This window comes from Micropterus salmoides, unplaced genomic scaffold (genome assembly GCF_014851395.1).
Source record: "Micropterus salmoides isolate LMB-PRFRI ecotype aquatic unplaced genomic scaffold, ASM1485139v1 Ms_hic_scaffold_7, whole genome shotgun sequence".
NCBI lineage: Eukaryota > Metazoa > Chordata > Actinopteri > Centrarchiformes > Centrarchidae > Micropterus > Micropterus salmoides.
This window is the reverse complement of record NW_024044459.1, coordinates 18,177,330-18,203,120: the sequence shown is the minus strand read 5'-3', so window position 1 is coordinate 18,203,120 and position 25,791 is coordinate 18,177,330. Positions and strand designations below refer to the sequence as shown.

General features: G+C 41.3%; 2 protein-coding genes across 2 annotated transcripts; both read left to right on the top strand.

Moving 5' to 3' along the window:
• Positions 1-387: 387 nt before the first annotated feature.
• Positions 388-8,706, top strand: zgc:152830 (uncharacterized protein LOC767682 homolog). The gene is made up of 16 exons (XM_038702855.1): positions 388-491; positions 1,214-1,255; positions 1,366-1,456; positions 2,791-2,939; positions 3,069-3,177; positions 3,431-3,558; positions 3,653-3,752; positions 3,948-4,023; positions 4,127-4,212; positions 5,082-5,186; positions 5,493-5,568; positions 5,916-6,034; positions 6,145-6,228; positions 6,345-6,402; positions 7,898-8,079; positions 8,178-8,706. Exons 1-16 carry the CDS (start codon positions 481-483, stop codon positions 8,313-8,315), a joined length of 1,554 nt encoding a protein of 517 aa, XP_038558783.1. The 5' UTR covers positions 388-480; the 3' UTR covers positions 8,316-8,706.
• Positions 8,707-9,821: 1,115 nt separating this feature from the next.
• Positions 9,822-13,602, top strand: LOC119891324 (proliferating cell nuclear antigen). Its single transcript, XM_038702854.1, has 6 exons — positions 9,822-10,214; positions 11,827-11,924; positions 12,017-12,084; positions 12,189-12,383; positions 12,818-12,941; positions 13,040-13,602. The coding sequence occupies exons 1-6, from the start codon at positions 9,994-9,996 to the stop codon at positions 13,114-13,116; spliced, it is 783 nt and encodes a 260-aa protein (XP_038558782.1). The 5' UTR covers positions 9,822-9,993; the 3' UTR covers positions 13,117-13,602.
• Positions 13,603-25,791: the final 12,189 nt, after the last annotated feature.

Here is a 25,791-nt window from a genome sequence, read left to right as displayed (position 1 = left end):
TTATCATACCAAGCTATAATTGCTACATTGGTCATAATCATCTTAATGCTGCTTTTCGCGTTTATTGAATCAGTCCTGGAAACTACAAATCCCTACTGTATCCGTGAATGTGTCTTTAGGTACAGTGGGAATTTAGCAACTTTCGCGGACAAATGTAATTTGCCCTGTCTCTTTTTAAAAAAAAACACTCCTAAACTTTAACAGCTTAAACTGGAACCAAACGGTAACTAGTTCATATCAGTTGACATAATTACCAACTGACATTATAATACCACTAAACGCTACTAAAGATAAGCAGCATTTTACGACTCGGATGGTCGTAATTACGAGCTACGAGAAGCCCGCGAAGGCAGCACGAGTGCAAGTTCATGGTGATCACGTGGCCAACCAGCGCACTGAAGGGAAGGAACCGTAGTCACCGGCTATCAGCTGACTCTTTCATCCTGAAGACACTGGAGGAGGACGACGACGACGACCAACATGTGCACCAGGTGAGATTAACGGATTAACCTGCCTGGTTTGCGTTTTGATTCAACGGTTTTCTAACGTGCAGCTGTCCCCCGCGTGCTCTTTGTTCACGAAACAATCAGCTGAGCAAATGTTTTGTGGAATGTGACACTTTTCCCCCTCCCCAGCGATATAATGTTTCTCCCAGTTGGTTTAATTTAGTAACCTAATGTATCTGTGATAGTTTGGTTATTCATTCACAGCTCATAAATCTGACCCTCTCATGTTTCAAGAGAGGTTTGATATTTTCTGGGTTCAGGTTCCACTTAAAGATCCCGTCATCATTTTTGCTTAAGTTTTACTTTCAGGCTAAGTTACACTTCTCTATACTCTATGGAAGTGTCATATGATGCCAGAAATCTCTGACAAGTGTAAAACTGGTAACATAATCTGAAGTTAACAGTAATATAGCCTCATCATTAGATGGAAACTGTGGCGATTGCTTCCTATAAAGTGCACACTTGGTACAAAGTTTTGATTTCACTGCAGTGAGACATGAAATGAACCTGTCTCATGTTTTTAACAGCTGACATTAAAGCAGATCTCAAAGGTCTTGCAGGCTTCCACACTTTGACCCACACTGTTATCATTAACCTCTATTATAAAACCTGACACAGGAGTCTTAATTGCATCACTCTGATATATCTTATCCGTGTCAGACAAAGCTGGAAATAACTCCATTATCTGTGTGTGTTTCTCTGCCCAGCGTCCAGCCTGTTGAATGGACCACTGACCTCAAGAACCAGAAGTGAGTATTGGGAAGAAATGCTTTGTCTCTAGCTGGGTGTTGGGGAGTTATTTTGTGCACCTTAACAGACTGAAGCTGCGTTAGATGATAGTGATGTCTTTTCTTCTTAGTTTTGATGGCGTCGTGTTGGTGACCCAGAGCCACGACACACTGCCCTCGGAGCTCGAGAGTCTGAAAGCTCCACTGCAGGACTACAGCTCTGTAAGCCTCTGTTCATCTACCACCTGCAGCCAGTCTTTCACAAACCATAAAAACATCTGGTTTTCTCACCTGATCTTTCTTTGTCTCTTTCACACCATACAGATTACTGCAAGTAGCCTAATGGGTGGGACTGTAAAAAACAATACATTTTAGCAGGACTTTTATTTTTGATTTTGGCTTCCAACGATTATGAAAACGAGATAAATTTATAAACAATCATGTCGTATTTCTGTCACACTGATGCCCTCGTGTTGTTTTTCTGTTAGAAATCCAGCACACTCCTTTCCTTTCTCCCACCCTTTGGCCTCTGCGAAAGGGTGTGGCATGTGTATTCAGCTTGAGCCAGGGTGTAGACCTGCTATAACCTGTTGGTCAACATTATTAGCTTAAGCCTACAGCACTTTACACTGCATAAATATGTATCAGCTAGTGGACCTTTAGCTTAAATTATTTATTTTATTATATTTTTCTTACACCCAAGTCACTGCATCTCCCTACAGAACACTACAGTTGAATTTTAGCATTATGTTGTCATCCTATTGCCTCTAAGATACGTTTTGAAGTTAGTGATGTTGGATTCCTATTTCTTATTTCACAGGGTAATGCATATGTAATTTTAAAAATCATTTCATTTTGAAAGTTCAATAAATGTGTGCAAGTCAATAAGTAATCCTGTTAAATAATTGTGATCTCAATATTGGCCAAAATAATCGTGCCTTTTCTTAGTTAAAATTTGTACATTTGCAGGAAATGTTGTCGGACTGTAGTGATTCATCATAAATGGTTCGGTTAGGGTTACATGATGCGTAAAACATCTACATTGTCAAGTTATTACAAGTCGCACAAAAAGAGCTATTTTCAGTCAAAAAAGCAGTGTGTGTGCAATAGGAGCTTAAATTAAGTCAAAGTGCTTTTATATTTATGCAATATGGGGATCAATCAGATGTGACTCCGTCAACACTTGAGACAGTTAACAGGGTCAGAAAGCAGGAAATATAATTTATGCTGCATTAATATAATATAATTTCCTTTCTCAGACATTCCTGTTTATATGCGGGGGGAATTAGTGAATAATTTCACCTCTTCAGGCCTGGGTTGGCCGTATGCTGTACCACCAATGACAACAGGTCTAAAGCAGACACTGCTTCATTTAAAGGGATTGTTATCAAAAGGATTGGGCACCAGGTCACTGAAGGATCTGACGGCATCAGCCTTCCTGCTAACACTGTACACAAAGATGGAGGGTGACGTTTTTATTCTCTCTAGATGGTGTTATGTGTTCTTTAGTGATAATGTTTCCTGGTGTCACTTTTCCCTTTCTGCTCTCCCTGTAGGTGGACAGCGGTCTCGGGGAGGAGGTGGTGGTCCTGAAGGTCCCTGGTCTTCCTGGTAACCGCCTTGTGTTTGCCTCCACCGGCCCAGTAAACCGCGACTACGATGACATCAGGCGTTTCAACGATGCAGCAGTCAACGGCATCAAAAGGTCAGTTCATGGAAGCTGACCCCCCCCCCCACCACCACCACCACACCCCCCACCCCCCACCCCAGTGTCTCATGTTTGTGGTTTACCTCCAGGTTTCTTTGCTGTCTTGCTCATCTGTGTCCTTTTCAGGGCCTTGAAAGCAGGCATGCAGCGCCCCCTGCTGGTCTGCCCTCCACATAAGGACTATAAGAACAACACTCTGGTGGCTGCGCTCGGCGCCCTTCATGCTCTCTACATGGTGAGGGAAGACACTCTTTTCACACTCAGCGTGTCCTGGATGCTCCAACTGCAAGTGGACAGTTTTAAAAGGAAACTCCACTAACTAAAGTTTAGTGTGAAGTACTGCTTAGCTAATAGATGTGGCGTGTGGTGTGGAAGATCGGCCTTGTAATACCTTGTGTGAACTCTAGTCTGTCTTAGCTGTATCTCTGTGTATCCAGATTTAGATGCAAACTTTTAAAAGAAAATGTATATGCCTCCCTCCTTAAAAGCCCCTGGAAGTGCGGGAGGTGAACCTAAAGCCCACCGACTTCAAGGTGTGTGTTCTGGGTCTGTGGGCAGCGCAGGAGGCGGAGGGAAAGAGACTGGTGGAGCTAGCCAATGCTCTGGAGAGCGGGAGGTGGGTCAACTTCTTCACGTCATTCCCTGTTAAGATTTCCTCAGGTTGTGGTGTTCATTTGTTCACCATCCCTCGTCCTGTTTCCCGTCCTCAGACTGGCATGTCGTGACATTGGAGGCTCGGACCCTGAACGTATGGCTTCTCCCCGTGTGGCTGATTACGTCCAGGAGCTCTTCAAGGACAGCCCTGTGCAGGTAGAGAGCAATATTAATACCACGTGTGCAAACAGCATAGCATGATGGTCTTATTTATTGTGATTGTTAGGAGATAGTGATCTGTCATCTAAGAATCTGGAAAATGTTTACAAACAATATCAGTCACAGTTAAGGACAGTTGTTTGGCTCTTCAATGGCCCCAAACAAAAGAACGTGTGTTTGTTAACCTCCTAGGTCGAAGTGGTGAGCGACCTGAAGGTTCTGGAGAAAGAGTACCCCTGTCTAGCTGCAGTCAACCGCTGTGCCAACAGTAGGAGAACATTTTGTTTTTATGACTTAATAAGTGTTTAAATGTTGTTTTTTTTAAAAATACGTTTGGACACATAATATTCATGGTTTCCTCCTACATACAGGTGTACCTCGTCACCAGGCCAAAGTGATCAAGCTGCAGTACTGTGGAGAGGGGCCGGTCCAAACGACGCTCATGTTGGTGGGAAAGGTGAGAGACTCTCAGACTTCAGTCCACTAAAACAATAAAGACAAACTCCGAACATAATAAGTCATGTACTAACCAAAGTCTTCATTTTTAAAGCGTTACACATTTCAGAAAAAAACATGATGTAACGGCTCCAAAATATTCATTAAATGTTTGCTAAACATCACCAGACATTCAACCACGGCATTATAAAAGAGAAATGTATACCATACTACAATAAAATATAATATTGAATTAAAATATTTAATTTAAAAATTATGTATGAGGTAAATATTTGACTCCTGGATCTGAGGTGCATCTGTTAGATTGAAAACGCTTGAGTTATGTGGCACAAGCTACAGAATACGTGAATTAGGCTTTTGTTCTTATTGTTTTTGGAGCTGTAAATGGTTTTATCAATCTAAAGTTTGGTGAAAGGCTGATATGGAACGGTTGTAGTCAACGTGCTGCATGTTTGGTGATCTGACAAATGTGACTCTGCAAATATTATCTGTTGTTAGAGACCCGGGTTCGATTCCCACTGTGGCACATCCACCAATGTGTCCCTGAGCAAGACACTTGACCCCTAGTAGTTTAGTCCGTTCTTACAACATTTAGTGGTTCCAGCTTCTAAAATGTGAAGATTGTTTTACATGATAGCAAATTTATTTTGTTTTTGACTGTTGGTAGGTAAAACTAGACGTTTAAAGAAGTCTCCTTGGGAAATGGAAAATTAATAATAGAGCAGATAATGAAAATTGTGGCCCATCTATTAATCAGGGAAAGGAAGGTTGGTTTTATTTGGTTCAGTATTGGCCACACATTCAATTGTATTATCTGCATGTGACTGACTACTTATTAAACCGAGGTTGGTTCTTCTGTGATGTTTCCAGGGCATCACATACGACACTGGCGGAGCAGACATCAAGGCTGGTGGTTTCATGGCTGGGATGCACAGAGACAAGTGTGGAGCTGCTGCTGTGGCCGGCTTCTTCCAGGTGAACCTGAATAATGAACTTTGCTTTTACTGCGAGTCCACACCTCAGGACTTGAACTTAAAAGTCAGCACTTGTGACAGACATGGAAACTACTGAGTCATGGTTAACAAAAGGTGTAGTGAATGCAAAGAGATGAATATTTTCCTCCATACATGTCTTTATTAAGCCTCCAGATGAAAGTTGGGGCCATTTGTCAAACTTGCTCATCCCATGAGTTAATTAACATGGACAGTGAAACCGGGAGTTTGATTCATTTGTTTATAGTTTGCAGCACTGCTCCTTACATAATCCCCGGTCTCTCTCTAGATTTTAGCCAAGTTGAAGCCAAAACATCTGAAGGTCATCGGCTCCATGGCCATGGTGAGGAACAGTGTCGGTGCAGGTCAGTGTAATATGCTTTTTATTTATTTATTTTTTTCTCCTCCATCATAACTGTTCCTCTTTACATTTCTCTGTTGGATCTGTGTTACAGTACCTCCTCAAGCGACTGTGTGTGTGTGTGTGTGTGTGTGTGTGTGTATATATATATATATATATATATATATATATATATATATATATATATATATATATATATATATATATATATATATATATATATATATATATATATATATATATATATATATATATATATATATATATATATATATATATATATATATATATATATATATATATATATATATATAAATAAATAAATATATAAAAATGTGTGTTTTTTGCCAGACTGCTACGTGGCCGACGAACTGCTGGTTTCCCGTGCGGGTCGCAGAGTGAGAGTGGGAAACACAGATGCTGAGGGACGTATGGTGATGGTCGACCTGCTCTGTGAGATGAAGGAGAAGGTGACCTAACATCTTGTCATTAATACTTCTTAACTAATTTCTGCACCTGAATGTCTCGTCTGCACTTCTGTCCCTTCTCCTTCTCATGATCTCAGCATCTGTGTCTGCAGGCAGTACGTGAGACTTCTCCTCAACTGTTTACTATTGCGACTCTGACTGGTCACGCCATCAGAGCCATGGGACCAGAGTACTCTGTGAGTGCTGCTGTAACACAGACAATACTGAGAGATGGTGCTACTTAAACATTAAAAATGAACCTGCTGCAGTAGAAAAATTTGCGCTGAGTTCAGTTCTGAATCTCTCTTCTTAGATCATCATGGATAACGGACCGGCCCACCGCAGCAACAATGCTGCTCAGTGGCAGAAAGGTGAGACATTTAGTACAGATAAATTTGAAGTTCACTTTTAAACAACAGGATTTTGACAAAATATTCTTAATTCTAGTACCACTTGCTAGGTTTTCCGAGGGCTTTCAACTGTAGCCATGAGATGCAGTTAAAAGTCCCAGAAAATGTAGTTATGTGTGCTGCTTAAATCTGAACTGGAACTGAATAATAATTTAATCCATTAATTGTTTTGTTTTTTTATTCTAAGATTTCTTAGTATTTCTATTTTTAACAAAATGTTTAATTGATGATTAAACATTTGTTATTTCTTCCACAATGCAAACAGTTGCATGCTTTTCTGTTTAATTTATAAACTAAATATGTTTTATTGGTCAGGACAAACCAGCCGCAGCGATTAATCGATTAGTTGTCAACTATTTCAACAGAAACTACACTGAACAAAATTATAAACGCAACACTTTTGTTTTTGCCCCCATTCATCATGAGCTGAACTCAAAGATTTTCTCGATGCACACATAAGGCCTATTTCTCTCAAATATTGTTCACAAATTTGTCAAAATCTGTGTTGGTGAGCACTTCTCCTTGGCCTTCTCCTTTAATCCATCCACCTCAGAGGTGTGACATATCAGGATGCTGATCAGACAGCATGGGTATTGCACAGGTGTGCCTTAGGCTGGCCACAATAAAAGGCCACTTGGAAATGTTTATTTCAACCAGTTTGAATATTACTTGCATAAACATTTTATTTTTTGTGTGTCTCTTGTTTACCACACCAGTAAATCTGAAGTGTTCTTCTAAAATCAACTTAATGAATTAATTGTGTAGAATCTAATCAGTCTAACGATGTGTAGCATGTCCACATATTTGTATGTGCTCAGAAGTAGCTCAAGCAGGTGACCTGGTGGGCTTCAAGAACTTTTATAAAAAAACAGACCAGGCGTCTAAATGACACCTGAGTTTATTTGTCAAAACGTCTAGTACGTGTTTATGGTACTTTTATTTAATAAGTGGTCAGTTCTTTGAATATAACCATTATTTAAAAAAATATAAAAGACAGCCCCCGTGTCCGCGTGGGTTCTTCCCTGGGTGCTCTGGCTTCCTCCCACCATCCAAAGACATGCGGACTAGGTTGATTGGTGATCCTAAATTGTCCTTAGGTGTGAGCGTGAGTGGTTGTTCGTCTATGTGTGGCCCTGCGATGGACTGGCTACCTGTCCAGGGTGTACCCCGCCTTGCGCCCGATGTCAGCTGGGATTGGCTCCAGCCCCCCCGCGACCCTGTACACAGGATCAGCGGTTGACGATGGATGGACAGATGGTTAAAAGACAGCAGGTCATTTATCACGGAGTCATCCTGCTCTTGGATTCAATCCTTCCTTACAAATGCAATACCACGTATTGCAATGAACCAACGTAACGAAACAACAAACCATCTCCAGTACAATTACTTCAGTGGTTTGAGTGCCTTATTTCCGCGATCACTAGCTAACGCATGGTCTTGGTCCTCTCTCATGCAGCTGGAGACGTGTTGGGTGACATGTTCGAGGTGTCCAGTATCAGACGAGAGGACTACGAGTTCCACAAGGGAAAGTCTGAGTACGAGGATATTCTGCAGTGCAACAACCTGCCGTCCTCGGCTACACCTCGAGGACATCAGACCCCTGCAGCTTTCCTCATCATGGCCTCGGGGCTTGACAAGGTGCTCATACGTTGTCATAACGTATTATCTTTTCTGCATGAAAAATATAATATGAAAGAGGTGCAATGATAACTTGTATTATGTTGTTTCCAACGCAGCATGGTGTGGATTCTGCCAAACCTTTGCCGTACTCCCACATTGACATCGCTGGGTCCAGTGGTCCTTTCCCCGGCATCCCAACAGGAGCCCCCATCCTGGCCATGGCAACAAACTACATCCTGTCTGATAGTCTCTAAACAGATACCCCCAGTGTGAAAAGACGACTGTCTTTGCACTCAATCCCAACACAAATTTGTAACCGTCCAAATATAAATGAAATCCCTGCCACATAATACAAAATGTGTCCTGTTTCATGTCTGACATTCCTTTACACTTCAGATTGCTTTTCTGCAATGCAAGAATGCTCTTTTCTAAGATGTTGTGTCGTGCGTCCTGTCTGCGCCAAGTGTCAGATGACCCTGCTCTTAAGTGGTCTCAATCAGTTTACACTCAGGGGTTAAATGGCAGTAAAAAAACATCCTTTTTGTGTCTGTATGAGTGCGACAACCAGGGGACATGGATGTGTGATTAGCGATGCTGTGAGTCAAACCAAGCACTCCTTTATTGATCAATAAAAAGTTGAAAATTCTTGTTGAAAATTAAAAAGTCACTGTTCTTTGCGTAGAATTATTTTTGTGCAGGTTTGCATGTTACACAGGTTATCACAGGGGCCATGATAGGAAGGGAAAAAATCTTGACTTATCAGCCTGCACATGTTCTTGCCTCACAAGAAAAACACAGATACATTGAAAAGGGTAGATTTATTTGTTGTAAAGTGAAATTGAGTTTGTAACTCCCTTCTGCTACATAGCAGACAATATACATTAATATAAAAGCAATTATACAAATAGTAAAAAGAAATAAACTATATTCAGTGGAGCAATATGGAATATGAATTTGAGAAGGCAGCAGGGTGAACAGGCTGTGGCTGGGTGGGTACTGTCCTTTAGTATCCTTTGGGCTCTGCGTAGGCACCTCACCTCACCGATATCACTGATGCTCGGGAGATGGGTACCAATGATGATCTGGGCAGTTTTAATCACCCGCTGCAGAGCCCTCCGGTCCTGGGCCGTGCACATCCCATGCCAGTTTGTGATGTTTCCAGTCAGGATGCTTTCTATTGCTCCTCTGTAAAAGCTGACATGAACTTGGCGTGGGAATTTGGCCTTCTTAAGCTTCCTCAACAAATACAGGTGTTTCTGAGCTTTCTTCACCAGTGTGGGGATGTGAGATGACCACGCCAGGTTCTCTGTGAACCTGCTCCACCTCAACTTTACTGATGTAGACAGGAGTGTTTGGGATTTTGACAACTGTTCAAAAAAAGGTTAGATTCCCATCTTATTCCAGTATCTGCTTTTTTGAGTGTAGATTTTATATATATATAGCATATTAAGTTTAACTTAAACACATGAATTGGGTCCTTTTATGATTTATAATTGTATTTATTTATTGTGTTACGGTTTTTAATCCACTGCCTATTACTCTTTTGTCCATCGGTAGTATTTCTCACTGTATTGTTAGGTTTTCTGTGTTGTTGTCCACAATTTGCAGTTTGCCCTCTCCAATATGGCCGAAATCAGAGTCCGCTTCTTCTAGAGGTTGAAAAGAACCGAGAAGGAAACGGAAATGACGCAAAGACGCCGAGTCATTAAAACCGGACGTTAGCGCGCGCTTGCAGCTCAAACCTTCCCTCTGCAGTGAGAGTGGTGTGTGCGTGCTGCACTTCTGCTAGCTAACAACACAAAGACTGAACTCTTAGAAGAGTCTTTCTCTCTCCTACTCGGTAATAACTCAAACTACAGCCTCCTTTTTAACGGAGTGACACTCCAGAGCTCTTACTTTGAATCTACGCAGGCTTAAATCTCCACAGCAACCATGTTTGAGGCTCGTCTGGTCCAGGGATCCATCCTGAAGAAGGTGCTGGAGGCTCTGAAGGACCTGATCACAGAGGCCTGCTGGGACGTCAGCTCGTCCGGGATCTCCCTGCAGAGCATGGACTCCTCTCACGTCTCCCTGGTCCAGCTCACCCTACGGCACGACGGCTTCGACTCGTACCGCTGCGACAGAAACCTCGCCATGGGAGTCAACCTCAGTAGGTGGGGTAAACGCTACACACAGCTCTCTTAGAAAACATTTCATGTTTAATACTAATCAATACACATTTCACGCCGAATATTAAATCAATCGGCTGCGGTGTTTGGATAAATGAAGCATCTGCTGACTAATGACAGGTGGAGGTGCCAAAGTTTGGCGATACTAAAATCAATGTAAAAGTATTAGCGGTTTGGTCTGTCTCTGTCTAACGTTAACGTTCAAACTGTCAGTTAAATAACATTGTTTTGTCAGTATCCGTGTGTTTTTAATAATTAAACTTTAGAAAAAGGGTGGCCATCTTGGCGCTTTTTGCCCGGGCATGCCTTTTTGTTGAACTACTTTAGTTAACTCTTTACTGCTCACGTGCAGCTGTCTGCATATATGTGTGTTGTTTATAAATAGGTTTATTTTTATATAAATTTGTTTTGTGCTGAAAGCACATCTGGCGCAGTTTGAAGGGACAACAGCCACTCCGTGATGACGTAGCGACGTCATTTGAGCGCCAAATTCTGCAAAGGGAAGGTTGGCGGGAATTTGTAGTTGAACCCGGGAACTTCCACTTCCGTTTCACTGCTCCTTCTTTGTGACGTAACACCGGTGCTCTGGAAGATTTAAGTTTTCAGCTACGATAATGTCCCTTAATGTGTTTGACTTAATTCCTATGTCTTAACGCATGTTTTAGCAACGTATATAATGGTTTGGTTTACCTTAATGCACTAACGTTACTTACAAAGGTATGAGCACAACACGTTTATAAATCGGTATTAAATGTTTATATAAACAACTATCATTTTTTTCATGTTTTAATATAAACTTAGTATAGCTTGAAGGGACTACAAATTTTCGTTTAGTCATACAACCTTGTGCTGTATAATGACAGATGAATAACCATTTTCCTCCTTTTATATAACTGGGGTCTAATGAAGGACTGACAACAAACAGCAACTGTTTTGATTTAAATATAGATCGTTTTAAGTAATTTTTCTTAAGCAAAAGTGCAGAAAAGTCACTGGTCCTGATGTCACATGTGTTTTTGTTTTTTTTAGTCGTCTCATAGTAAATCAGACATCTGTGGTTTTAATTAGGGCTGCAACTAACGATGATTTTTGTTATTGATAAATCTGTCGATCACTTTCATGATTAATTGATATTGATTGAGTTGTTTAGTCTGTAAAGTGTCAGAAAGTGGTGAAAAATGTCAGACGAGCAAAGAAACCAGAAAATATTCATTTAGGAAGCTGAAATCGGAACATTTTTTCTGATTAATTAAATGAATCGATTATAAAAATAGTTGGTGATTAATTTAATAGTTGACAGCTTATCCCACTAATAGTTGCAGATCTAGTTTTAAGGACATGTCTGCTTTTGAACTTATTCACATTTATATTTTCATATACCTATTATGAAAATAATCGCCATAAAAATATTAGAACTAAAACTTTTTAAAATAGTTGTTCATCACATTTTAGTGCGTTGAAAAATATTTAATTTAAGTTGGGAGTTTTATTCTTCTGACGTTACAAAATCAGCTGCCAGGACTTTCTCTCGTTTTTACTTATTGATAGTTCGTTACACGTTTTGACCAGTTTCTTCTCCATGTTGTTCTCTTTACAGTATGTCAAAGATCCTGAAGTGTGCAGGAAACGAAGACATCATCACACTCAGAGCAGAAGACAATGCAGACACACTCGCACTTGTGTTTGAGACGATCAGTACGTTTCTGACTTTAAGTTACTGGCATTGTTTATATATTTCTTATTGAGCATTAATGTCTTATTTAGCTCTTCTTTTCTTGCTCTTACAGACCAGGAGAAGGTCTCAGATTATGAGATGAAATTGATGGACCTGGATGTGGAGCAGCTCGGTATTCCAGTAAGTCATTTGTGGCGTGTCCTTGTCTTTTAGGTCCAACACAATACTGTTCATGCACACTGTTCCTGACTTTTCCCCGTCTCTGCCACTGTCTATCCCTCCAGGAGCAGGAGTACAGCTGCGTGGTGAAGATGCCCTCTGGGGAGTTTGCCCGTATCTGCCGTGACCTTTCCCAGATCGGTGACGCCGTCATGATCTCCTGCGCCAAGGACGGAGTCAAGTTCTCCGCCACAGGAGAGCTGGGCACAGGAAATGTCAAGCTGTCCCAGACCAGCAATGTAGACAAAGAGGACGAGGCGGTGGGTGTTGATGTTTGATGGCGCTTCAGAATAACAGCAGAGTCAGACGATAAATCTGTGGGCTAACGTCGGCTTATAGTTCTTTTAATTCTAATTATAGGTGACTGATTAAAACTAAAGAATAAATATTTATTGCTGGTTTAATGTTTGTTTGTCCCCAGAAGCATGAAGAGCTTTTACTTTACTAGGACCAATTAATCTGCAACTGTTAATTGTTTAATGCATTTTTGGAGCAAAATGCAAATCATTCATTAGTTCAAGCTTCTCGCTTAGTGAAGATTTGTTCCTTTTCTTTGTCGTACGTGTACAATCTTAACATGTTAATTGTTTTAACGGCAGGTAGTGAGACAATTCAAGATGTATTTGTAAAGACATATATTTGATGTTGTCATGGCTCTTGTTTTTGACAGTCCCCCTTCACTTTCCGTTTTTAGGTCACTATTGAGATGAATGAACCCGTCCAGCTGATCTTTGCCCTCAACTACCTGAACTTCTTCACCAAGGCCACACCGCTTTCCAAGACCGTAACCCTCAGCATGTCCGCTGATATCCCCCTTGGTAAGTTTGTCCTTCCTTTTTATTAAAGACTCAAGTCTTCATTTGGATTCTTGTTTGCAGACGTCACCGTGGCCCTAACTTTACTTTTGTCTCTACAGTGGTGGAGTACAAGATTGCTGATATGGGACACGTCAAATACTACTTGGCACCGAAGATCGATGAAGAGGCTTCCTAAGTTTTATTATCTGCCCCAAAAGGGAGAATAGAGAAAAGCAGGCGACTAGGACTTGTCCTGAGTGATTAAAGGGCTGAAGTGATGTCATGGTGGTCGTTGATCACTGTCTGTCGTTTCTGATGTCCTCCTGTCTAATGCGACTCACAGCAGGAGGTCTAGTGTCAACTTTAATTAAGTCAGCCGTATGAATGATGCCATCTGTGCGATGTGATAAAGTGTCAGTACTTCGACTCGTGACTGTGTTCGGAGCGGCTGGCTGCGGTCCAGACAGCCCCGGTGTAAATTTCAGCACTTGGTCACCCCACTTTTGTGTCTTTCTCTCTATTTTTGCCCATTTTTGGTAAAGCAGATTTCAAGTATCCCATTCCTCCTTGTAGATAATGCATTTGTAAATAATTCCTGTGGTTTCATACTGTCAGCCAACCTCCAAATGTTTTTGTATTCATTGATTCAGTCCAAAATAAATGATTCAGGTTGTTACCAACATCCTTTTGTGTGTCTGACATTTGTGGGCAAAAGCTAGTTTTAGACTAAAGAGTTCAATGTGCTTCTCTTTGGAAATCTTTTTTTTTTTTTTTTTTTTATACATCTCAGTCGACCATCTTATTCAGTTGCTGCTGCTAATAGTCTTTGATCATATGTAAAACCCATAGCCGAGCTAATGATGACCTGATATACTTGCCTGCTACACTTAGGCCTGCTGGGGAAATGCATTTTAGATCAACTTTATTCCCTTTGTACTTGCCCTGTGATCATTATTGAGAGCAACTTAAAAGTATCAGACTATGTGTATGAAGAGTCATGCTGGGGTTTGTTACACTATTATGCAACTTATCTGTAGGAATCTCGGACACCCAAAGATTTTTAGTGGTATTAAATATATTTAAATCATCCACCACACCTGCATTTTAATATATCAAAATGAGGGCGTGGTGGATTTAATTAAGCAAAGCCTTATTGAGCATAAAAGTACCAGATGCCTTTTTCACAGCAGATGTTTGAACTTGTCACGGTGGAAAAGGCACACGTGTAACTAATGATTTACGCCTGCACTACTGACATGTCAAATAATTTTGCTCTGTGTCAAATGGCAGTGGTGGAAGTACTCAGATTGTTTAAGTAAAAGCAACACGACAATCTAGAAATACTCTGATCTGAACCTCTGGTACACAAATATGTAGTCTTTATGTAAAAACCTTTTCTAATCTGCCATTGGACAATTTTCATAATCCTTTAAATGAAACCATCTTGACAGGTTGAGAGGTGAAATGTCTTTGTTAAAACTGCTACAACTCATAAATCTGAAATGTGACATGGTACTCATTAAAAATATTTTTTGTAAGCGGTCATATGTTGACGATCACTTGTTAATCTTCATCAACACCGTGTATTTTATAAGCACATTTTGTTTTATGTAAAATCTAATCGTGCTTATGCAGGAAATGACAGTTGCTGCAGCAGTAACCAGGTATAGCCACTAGGTGGAGCTCTTTTACTACGTTTTGCTTTTCTTCAGCAGTAGAAAGCAAATCGCCTGTCAGGTCACATTTAAAAAATTATTTCTTCTGAAGAAAAACACGCTTAATTTCCATTTGGCAGTTTCCCCAAAACAAAAGTGGATGTGGGTTAATTTTTTCAGTCACTTAGTTTCTAAACATCAGATTAGTAATTTACACCTGGCTGACAGGTCACGAGCAGGTCACCTGCGGTTAATTTATTCTAGCAGTTCAACCACATTATGGGGATTTCATAAAAGTTGTTGGCGTCTGGCAGCTTCAGAGCTTTAGGTCTGTTTTCATGCTGGTCAGTGAGCAAACTGAGTAAAACTGCTGAATATTCAGATAATTCACTTAACATGCAGCCAGAAATACCCAAGAGACACAAATCTGTCTGCCTGTCTGCTGCTGGAGCTGTTTACTGTTATAGTGCAGTTGGCTTGTGGTCAGATAGTTTTAATCCCCACAAAGCTTTAATCTGGCTCTAGTGTGAACTGAACTGAACTACTGTACACAAAGCGTGCGCAGTGTGTGTGTATTGACGCAGTGTGTGTGTATTGACGCAGTGTGACAGGAATGACACATTTAATTAAGTTTTGTTTAAATAAAAGAATAGTTTGACATTTTGAGATGAGAAAACCGTTTTATATGAAGCTAGCTTAGCACGAATGCTGGGGAACAGCTAGCCTGTCCCTTTGGGCTCTGGGTAATGGTTACGGCATTTCTCTATTTCAATCACTCAACCAAAAAATCAGTCAGTTAGGCCTAATTCATGGAGAGAATAATCAGATTAACCCTTAATGAAAATAATCATTATTTGCATTCCTATAGGCTCCAAAATAGTTAAAAAAGTAGCTCCACCTCAACCTACTACAACAGTAAAATCCTGCTTTGACAATAATCTAATGATGTAATATGACACAGTCACAGGGGATTGAGCAGGTTAGCATTAAACTTCCATACTTACTTTTACTTAAAGCTGGGGTAAACAGCGCTGGAGAAACTAGCAAGAGACAGATAGATTTTGAAAGTATCCAACAGAAAATCTCATCCTCTCCCTGCAGGCCTTCCTCTGAAGCTACTCCCCCAAAACACAGGTAAACAGGCCAATTTATTGCAGTGCTTCCACAGCCACAGATACCAGATTTTTATTTTACTTTTGTTAACAAATAAAACAAAAAATGCTTCTGAAATAAATTTCCTAACCCAGCTTTTAAGTACAAGTACTAACAGCACACTGTAAAAATATGCGGTTACAAGTAAAAGTGCCGAATTGAACATGTTACTAAAAGCTGGGGTAGGTATTTATTTCAGAAGCATTTTTTGTTAAATTTATTGAAATTTTCTTTGCATCCCGACAGCAATCCAATAAATGAAATGCTGTGACACAAAAATGAAACAAATCTGTTACATGTGGCTGTTGCAGGACTGAAAAAAGAATGGCCAATCAGGTTTTGGCTGGCCTACCTGCCTGTCTACCTACCTGCGCATGCTATGCTGTGCATTGACTGTGCATGACAATGTTGGCTAACCCAGCTTTAAGTAAGGGATCTGAATACTTCCTGCATCACTGTCACTTCACAGTGAGAGTTAGAAGTGCTGTTATGGGGTGTTTGTTACCTTTGGACACGAGACAGTCTAGCTGTTTCAAGTCTTTATGCAAAGATAAGCTAAGCTAAGCTGAGCTGAGCTAACCGACTGCTGGCGGTCGCTTCACAGTCTTATGAGAGCATGAGACTGGCATCAATCTTCTCATCTAGTTAACCTAACTTGGGAAAAAAAGCTAAATAAACATATTTTCCTAAATGTTCCCAAAACGTTTGCTGTCCATTTTTCTGTCCCATTCCCATTTTCTATTTTTTCCAGGCCGTCACTGTAAAATCTGACTTTACTCTTAACTGTCATAGTTAAGAGCAAAGAAATAAAAGCAGCCAGAGGTAGAAGCACACAGCATAGACAGAGCAGATTATAACCTCACAGTGGATTGCCTGCCAGTGTAATCCCAGTGTAATCATCTACTGAAAGGACTGGACTCTAATGAGCTTGCACCCATGCAGTAGGAAAAGAGGATTGTATTCTTTGTATATTTATTTATTCCAAATACCTTTGATTTGGTAAATGTATTTTATAATCCCTAATACCTGTGTGTATGTTGGAGTTGTCTAAATCCACTCAAGCTTGCTTTTTGCTCTGTGTACTGAAATATTCTTGAAAACTCACAGTATTTTATTTTCTAAAACACAATGTACTGCAGCTGTGTGTTAATCTGATGGAGCCACTGTTTCAGATAAGGGATAAAGTGTGTGTCTTCAGATGCAGAGAAGAGAAAAGAGATGGGGCTGTCATCTTAGGATGTGACCGATAAAGCAAAGCGACGGCTTAGCCGTTTAAGCTGCCTCAATATTTAATTAACCACTGCCATCCAGGTTAAGATTAATTACTTCCTGGAACAGAGCAAAGAGGGTCCGACCTGATTGGGGGTTTCCACTTCTGCATTGGCCACAATTTCAGACTCCAATTCAAGTCGCGCTTCGTAATGAAGAATAATGTCAGAGCTGTAATTATGAGATAAATTTAATGAGAAATCAGAGCAGATTTAGACTGAAACAGGCCAGTCAGACATTGTGTTTTTATGTCAGAGCCACATAATTTGAAACTTACCACATCAACCACACAGCTTTTGTATCACACTGACTTATTTGTTTTGTATGTTTTACTTGAATCAGTTTGGGATAACTGTTTAAATGCAGTTTTTTTTACTGTGCAGTACAGTACTAAGTTTTAGGCAGATGTGGAAAAATGCTGCAAAGTAAGAAGTCAAAGTCATGTTAAGTGATTGTATTTTTCAATTAACAAAGTGAGTGAACCGCAGAAAATAGAAAATTCAAAGTTTGATTCATCAGTCCAGGTACCAGTTGCCATTTTATTCATCTGTTCTCCAGTTCCTGTGTTTGTATGCATAGTTGAGTAACATGGCCTTGTTTCCATGTTGCAGGTATGGCTTTTTGGCCGTAAGTCTTCCATGAATGCCACTTTTTTGCCAGCTCTGAGCTGATGGCACTGCTGGACATCTTCCGATTGCAAAGGGAAGTAAACATGATGTGTATACACCTGATGATATACCTACAAAATCCCTGACTTTGTGCAAGTGTACCTATAAGAACTGATGTTGTTTCGAGGGCAAAAGTGGTTAGTAACACCAAATACTGATTTGATTTAGAGTTTTCTTCTCTTCCCCTCACTTTGCATTTTGTTAATTGATAAATATAATCTATAAACATTAAAATCCTTTTCAGTGTGTTTTCCACACCTAAAATGTTTGCACTGCATTTCACATAACTATCTAATCCAAAAGGTGGTAATTACCATCCAATTTTCATTTAACAAGCACAATGAACTGCTTCAGTGATCTGTGGCATTACTTTTTTTTCATCTGCCTATTCAGGCAGCCCGAGGACAACACAACACAGTGTGTCAAGTATTACATTAACAAAAGGGTGCTAAGTTTATACCTTAGCACCCTTTTCACAACAAGGCGCCCTGAAGTGCTTTAAATGAGACATAAAGAAACATAAGACTATAAAAAGACACATAAATTTGATTTGTATGTTATCACATCAGTACATTTACTAAGTACAGTACTTAAGTACAAAGTTAATATACTTGTACTTTGCTTAAGTATTTCCATTGCAGGACACTTTATAGTTCAACTCCACTACATTTATCCAGAAGCCATAGTTCCTAGTTACCAAACCTATCTTTTAAGTAAAGGATCTGAAAACTTCCTTCACCATTGCCTACTGGGAAAAGACCTCTGACAGTTTGTGCAAAACTTGAGTTCCAACTGTTGGCATTGATCAGATATTACAGTTGACAACAATAGAGTAGAGTAGTAGAGTTAAATTTACCTCAAGCCATTGTAATAGACAGCCATCTGTGTCTTTCAGCCAAGCTAGCTGGTTTAGGAGTTTCTATGAGGTTTGTGATACAAAGGGGAAACTAGGCCAAAATATGAACAAGCACCTCCTGGGAAAGGACTGTAAAGTCTGACAAACAAACAGGACTACAAAGCTGAGTCACAGTAGGGGCTCCCCTGATCTTTAGGTCTTGATATTGGTCGACGAGTTCAACAAAACAAAAGGATAACTATAACACAAAACAGAAGAAATTTGAGCCCTGCCATTCATTTGAATTTTTATTTGTATTTCTTACCTTTTATTTAAATGCATGTTTTAGCCTGCTTGTGCTTACATTTGCCTGATCTGTACAGTGTTATCATGAGGCTGCATGCCTGCATCTCTCTGACTCTCTCTATCTCTCTTTCTCTCTTCTGTCTCTGTCTGGCCTTTAAATTGCTTTCTGGAAGCAGGGGATTTTGGCCAAGGAGATAAGGGGGAATGCGATGAAACACTCTGCGAGGCAGGGGGAGTCTACTGAGCGTGGTACATTTACTGAGACAGAGGAGAGAGCAGGTTGTACTCACTCATCCCCTCGGGTCACTGAGGCTAGGTAGACGTGGGCGACATCTTTTCGAACCCATTTCAATCGCCATCAGCCCTATCAGCAACAAAACAAACATGAAAGACATTGAAGCAAATGGTAGATTCAGACTAAAAGTATATTTCAGGATGTACAAGACAGATGCCGCAGAATGACTGAAAGCCTCTGTTTCTCCTCTGTAACAGTTTGATGTGCACCTTCTTGTGGGGTTTTTCTTCCTCCCCTCTTGTCAGTCAGTCAGGTCCTGGAGGGTTGATCCCATCCCAACTCCCAGAGCTGACACTCTGTTACATAAGCCCTCAATGCTCTGCTGTCTCTCCACAAGAGCAGGCTGCATTGATTATTGATGCCAGCATAGGGCGGGCATGGCCGCACCAGTCACACATACTGCACGATCCACCTGCTTCAAACCACTCCGTCGAATATTTCAGATCAGGTTCTTTCTATTGCAAATATTTGGTGGGGATTCCCCACTTTTCATGCACCCAACCACAGCTCCCTCCTCACCACCCTCCTCCTCCTTCGCCTCCCCAAGCTTTGATTTCATGCGGCGTGCCTCACAGTTGACACACATGTATTTCTGACTATGCTCTGCGTGTTGAAGTCATCCCCGCATGGATTAGCATATTAATGGGATGTCCTCTTTGTCCCTGTTTTCTGTCACTCAGATTTCACAGCAGCAAGTGAGAGGACGAGGCGAAATGGGAGAGGAAGAGGGAAGGGAGGTGCAGAGGTGCAGAGATGGAGGTGCGTGCTGTAGCTTGGGAGCCACACACCTGAATTTAATTGGTACCGGTGGAACAAATAATCAATATGGTAATCAATATGTTCTCTGTGACCATTGAAAGTTGTTTTTTGTGTTAGTGACACCAAAACCAGTTTCCCTGTTTCTATCGTCCTGAATCTATAAACCACATTAGATTGCTTTATTTGATGAGTCATGATCCAAATTAAAGACAAAATGCAGCTTATTTTAGACTGCTGTTTTTGATGCTTAAACATGCTGTGTGAATAAATTGTGTACAGATGTCACAATGCATTGCACGTGATTATCGTTATCTATGTGTCACCAAAACTTTTCATGAGCCAAGAAAACCAGCCCCTGTTTTCAGCTTTTTGAGATTTTTCAGACAGTCGGGTGGGTTTTTTAATTGTTTATTTACGCTAACAAATTGGAAAATGTTCTCAATCCATACAGGTGCACTTTAACCTTCACAAAAAAAAATTCTATCCCAATTTTCTAATTCCAGCTTCTCGGTTGGGCAGATTTGCTGCTTTTCTTTGTCTTCTTCAACAGTTAACAGAGGATGTGTAGGTTTGGGGCAGTTCATTGGGCAAAAAAAGCAGGTTTGATCCCGTTGGTCTTTAGGATTGTGATTTATTTGAGAAAATAATGTGTAGATTAATAAATAATTTAAATAATGGTTAGTTGTTGGAGATTCATGTTTTTTAATACACAGTGATGTTGCTCTGTATTGTTGTATTGTTACACTGTGAGTCACCATGATAAAAGTGCTTTGGTCCTCTTTATCGAGCATCGCTCTCTCTCTCTCTCTCTCTGTCTCTTCCTGCAGTTCGCCTCCCGTCACAATCAGATATTCGTCCCTTTTCATCCAGGGATGCCTTGGTTCGCTACTTAGCAACTGTTTCCACGGCTACGAAGTTGCACCCTGTCTCACCCCCATCCCGTCTCCTCGATAAGTCGCCGGTGTCCCTCTGGTCCTTGGCGTCCACTTCCTAAAGCCTTGTGATGATGAAGCGAGTGCAGCGTGGTTTGTCCCGTGCTCAGGAGAGGACATTATCCAGCTCCATGATGCAGTGTTCCTCTGTGTGGGGAGCTAGTGATTATCCTGGAGGACGGCTCTGTATACTGTTGTGAATGTGACCACATCTTACAGATAACACTTTTCCCTCAGTGTTGTCCTCGTACTCTCAGTGTCAGTGTGCTCTGAGAATGTTCACCTCAGCACTAATGTCACTGAGACAAATTGCAGCTCAGTGTCTGCATTTGACCATTAAAGTGTTCATGTTTCTGGTTGTCATTCACACACACACACACACAAACACAGAGTCCACAGAGACACACGGAGATAAGAAGATAATATACAGTAAAGACTGCTCGGTACGTTCACACAGGAATGCAAGTGTTGGAGCTACAGAAAGATCTATTTATATCGCTCCTAAAAATAGACATTCTTCTCCATAGAGACATGAAATCCTTCTGAGCGGTGAATTACTCTCAAGCTGCTGTTGTGTATGTGTGTGTGTGTGTGTGTGTGTGTGTGTGTTATTTGTTGGTTTCTTGCAAAGGTGAAAGCAAATTACCGACTGTATCATCCCAGCTGTGAGGCTCTTTCTTGGGGAATGTCCGCTCTTCCTCTCTCAGCAGACAGGATTTTACAGTGCTTTGATGATCATCCTTCTTTCATAGTGGCGGACTTTGAGCAGACAGACTTTACAGTAGCAAAATGGGGGAAGTGTGTGAATCCGTGGCTAATCTTCCGTGGGAGGGTACTGTCTAGTTGTAATGGAAAAGACAAAACAGCATGAAAATGTCTCTCCAGCCTCTACTTTACTTCGTCTAAACAAAAATTATCAAATGTGCCAAATGACCCATGTCTGAAAGAATAACATTTAACAGAGATCATTTGGATATTTTTTCCCCAGCACTTTCAATGTTGTGTTCACTGTTCTGTTCTGTGTTCTTTGGTTCTGTGGTGAGGCCTTAAGCTTGTGAAATAACACTATCAGTAGCTGCAGCACTGGGTGATGTTGATTTTAGTAGCATTAATTTGCCTGTCACTAACTGACTAATGCTTGATACTATACTTCCTACACATGCTGTACTCAGATACTGTAGATAGATAATAAGAGTACATGATTAATCCCAGTTGGAAATTGCAGTGGCACATCAGATTAATAAACCACAGACAACACTCTCTAAACAAATCCTAAAAGTATAGTTCAGAAAGACAGGCTTTCTCGGTTAAAGTAGTGGGGAAGTCAAATTATTTTTTGTCCTGTTTATCTGTCCAACAGCTGCTTGCTAACTCCGGCACAATTACTTTTAAGTGCCTGCTGTCCTATGGAAATATAAACAAATGACTCACTCAAAGAGATAAGTAAGAATACAGAATATAATAAGCCATATTATGAACTGCCTTTCTTTTGAATTTTGTTTTTTTACATGCCTCCTTAAACCAAAGAACACACTAAGGCAGATACTGGTCCACCCTAAAGACTGCTCTCTTGTCTGTAACAGAAGCCCTAAGGTCAGCAGCCCTGTCCTCGATTCTTATCCTGCTTGACCTATCAGCTGCCTTTGACACAGTCAACCACAGGATCCTGCTATCCGCACTCTCAGCAATGCGCATCTCGGGTAAAGCACTCCTGTGGTTTGAATCCTACCTCTCGGGGCGTTCCTACAATGTTTTGTGGCAAGGATAATTATCCTCCTCCCACTGCCTCTCCACAGGGGTGCCCCAAGGCTCAGTGCTTGGGCCCCTTCTCTTCTCAATTTACACCACCTCACTGGGGCTGATCATGCGCTCGCACGGCTTCTCTTACCACAGCACGCAACTCTACCTATCCGTCCCGCCAGACGATCCCACCGTCTCGGCACGGATCACAGACTGTCTCTGGGACATGTCTTCTTGGATGAAGGCTTGCCACCTTCAACTAAACCTCTCTAAGTCTGAACTCTTGGTCATTCCAGCCAAGCAATCTATCCACCATAACATCAAACTACAAACTGGCTCCTCAACCATCACTCCAACCAGGGTGGTGAGAAATTTGGGTGTCATGATTATTGACCAGCTGTCCTTTTCAGACCATGTTGCTGCTGTCTCTCGGTCATGCCGCTTTGCTCTGTACAACATCAGAAAAATCAGGCCCTACCTCACTCAATATGCCACCCAGCTTCTGGTACAGGCCATGGTTATCTCTCACCTTGACTACTGCAATGCCCTCCTAGCGGGTTTTCCAGCTTGTGTGGTGAAACCCCTACAAATGGTTCAGAACGCAGAAGCGTTTTTGATCAGCCCAAAAGGACGCATGTCCACTCCATTTCTGTGTGATCTCCACTGGCTACCCGTGGCCTCCAGAGTCATATTCAATTCACTAATGCTTGCATACAGAGTGACTACTGGGTCTGCACCCATCTACCTGAACTCCATAATACAAGTTTACATTCCTTCTCTGCCACTAAGCTCACGCAGCCTGGCTCTGCCATCCCTTCACACAAAGCAATCCCAGTCCCGGCTGTTTGCATCTGTGACACCACGATGGTGGAACTAGCTACCACAGGCCATCAGAGCAGGGGCGTCCTTCTCTAACTTCAAGAAGCTCTTGAAAGCTCATCTCTTCTGAGAACACTTCCTCTTATAACACCTCTAACTCCTAACCTCGAACATGCACTTCCTGTACTCTTCTTCTTTTATCCCCTACAATGATCTTTTGTTGATTGCACTTTTTTGCTAACTCTTACTTCTTTCCCTAGGTATTTACCCCATTGATGCGATATGTGCCATTAGCGCTTACTAGTATTTATTGATATTTTATTAATATGTATTGTCAGTTGTAGACCTCGTGCTGTATTTGATGCTCTGTTAATAATTGTATGTTGTTCCTCAAATGTAAGTCACTTCGGATAAAAGTGTCTGCCAAATGAGTAAATGTAAATGTAAATGTCCATGTACCTGTTTAGTTAGCTTTTGGTCTGTGGATTTGTTCAGCTGGTGTTTCCGCATTTTGGTCTGGTCCTGTCTGCTCCCTGTCTTGTTGTGAAGTTTGTCTATGTCTGCCTGATGGCCCTGATTTGTGTCACCTGCTTGCCTGTGTGTGTGTTCAAAGAATATGGGTGAAAGAATGGATTAGCACATGCAGGTAGCAGGGATCGTCTGAGCTACAGAGAGATCTGGAGGTGAGTAAAAAGTATTTTGCGGTAAAAAGGTAGCTGCCTGCTCTCATTGGCTGGATGTGGATGTCGAGTCGGCCGACTCCTCCAGATATTTGGCATGCCAGATATCTGGCAGGCGTCTGCAAAGTGTCAGCGATGCGTCAAGGAGCCGTTTTGATGCGTCGTTGTGTAGTTCACAATTAACGACTGGCAGCCACCAATCGATTGCTGATTAAGCCCTGATCACAGCCTGACGGTCGCCAAGCTCACCGACCGGCAAATCGGGCTTAAAATCGTGTAGGCTTTACAATGCTGTCCTTTCATCCCTTCCCAGAAAACAGAGCTAACGCTCATATTTGGCCTCATGTGCTAATCATGGCCTGACTGTAATGACTGTCGTTACAACAGCCAGGAACACTAACGAACCAAGCGGTACTGATCATCATTACAATGACCCCACAGAGGTTAAATAGCTGGGATTCCCTGCCAGTCATTCAGAACTGAAAAATCCTCTCAGATGAGAGGTGAGAACTGCCTTCTAGTATCCTACACACACAACCTGTACACACTGCTGTCATTGCGTCTGTCCAATAAGAACACGTAGCGTTTGCTTGCCTCCTCTACTTCTGCAGAGACTATAGATGTCATTGGGAGGGAACTAGCAGTTGATTCAAACAGCCCAACTCAACCATCTTTCGACCCCCACAGAGAGAGCCGCTCATCTTCAACCAGAGCTGTTTCCATCATGTTTATTCTGTTTGAGGTGGTGGAGTTCAGATGGAGCTGACCCTTGCACTGATTGTTTGTCCTACTGAGCCGTTCTCTCTGATAACTGTTATCCTTCCTCGCTGGGGAAGACAAATTGAATGCTGAATGTGTGTGTGTGCATTGGTGTGTAGAAAGAATGAGATATTGAACCTGAGATGGTTGAGTAAAGCAAACACAGAAAAAGGGTTCTTGGACACGTTGCTTTGTGAGGACCAATTAGAGTTTTAGACCTGGAAAGTGAGGACGCTTTAGGAAAGTAGACAGACAGACCTTCAAAGGGTTGTCTGAGGGTTCAGATTGGATTTTAAGGTTTAGGTTAGGGTTGGGGTTAGGCATTTAGTTGTGAGGTTAGGGTAAGGGGTTTGGAAATGCATTATGTCAAGGAGGGTCCTCACAAGCACAGACACATTGTGCAAAGGATCCCTCACTCCATCACTCACACATTAATATGCTGTCCTCCTTCATTGGCCTCTAAATGATGCTCACCCAATGAGAGAACATGCAATTATCCGTGTGGTGTCAGCCGTGGATGTATTATATGCTTGCTTGTGTGTGTGTGTGTTTGTTACATAAAGCGAGTGAGGCAGGGATAAAGTGGAAAACAAGACGAGAGAGGAGAGGTGGAGATGGAGATAACGTCAGAGACAAGGACGAGGATGCTGACAGATTTAAGATTAGAAGAAATCCACTTTGTCAAAAGTCACTTTAGAGATAAGAACTTGGAGAACAAGCGGTATAATCTTTTTTCTGACCTTTTGACTTTCCTTACAGACCAGACTATTGTGATATTGTGTTGCATATATTCACAATATTTTCGAATTAGCATGGTCAGTTGATTCTGTCTCGGAGATAACATGTTGAGCTTAAAACCCTGCTTTGTATTAAAAAAATAGTATTGTTAAAATGTTTCTGATTTATCCAAACATGAATATCTATTACAATGACAGCCACATATATCAATGGTTTAAACTTAATATAACCCAGCAGACGTTTTGCAGACTCATAGCTACAGGC

Bases quoted from the DNA above. Each gene is read 5' to 3' on its own strand.
- LOC119891324 (XM_038702854.1), top strand. From the start codon at position 9,994: ATGTTTGAGGCTCGTCTGGTCCAGGGATCCATCCTGAAGAAGGTGCTG. The intron at 11,925-12,016 runs GTACGTTTCTGA...TTGCTCTTACAG, and splicing joins ACTTGTGTTTGAGACGATCA to ACCAGGAGAAGGTCTCAGAT. The intron at 12,384-12,817 runs GTGGGTGTTGAT...TTCCGTTTTTAG, and splicing joins TAGACAAAGAGGACGAGGCG to GTCACTATTGAGATGAATGA.
- zgc:152830 (XM_038702855.1), top strand. The intron at 3,753-3,947 runs GTAGAGAGCAAT...TTAACCTCCTAG, and splicing joins TCAAGGACAGCCCTGTGCAG to GTCGAAGTGGTGAGCGACCT. The intron at 4,213-5,081 runs GTGAGAGACTCT...TGATGTTTCCAG, and splicing joins CGCTCATGTTGGTGGGAAAG to GGCATCACATACGACACTGG.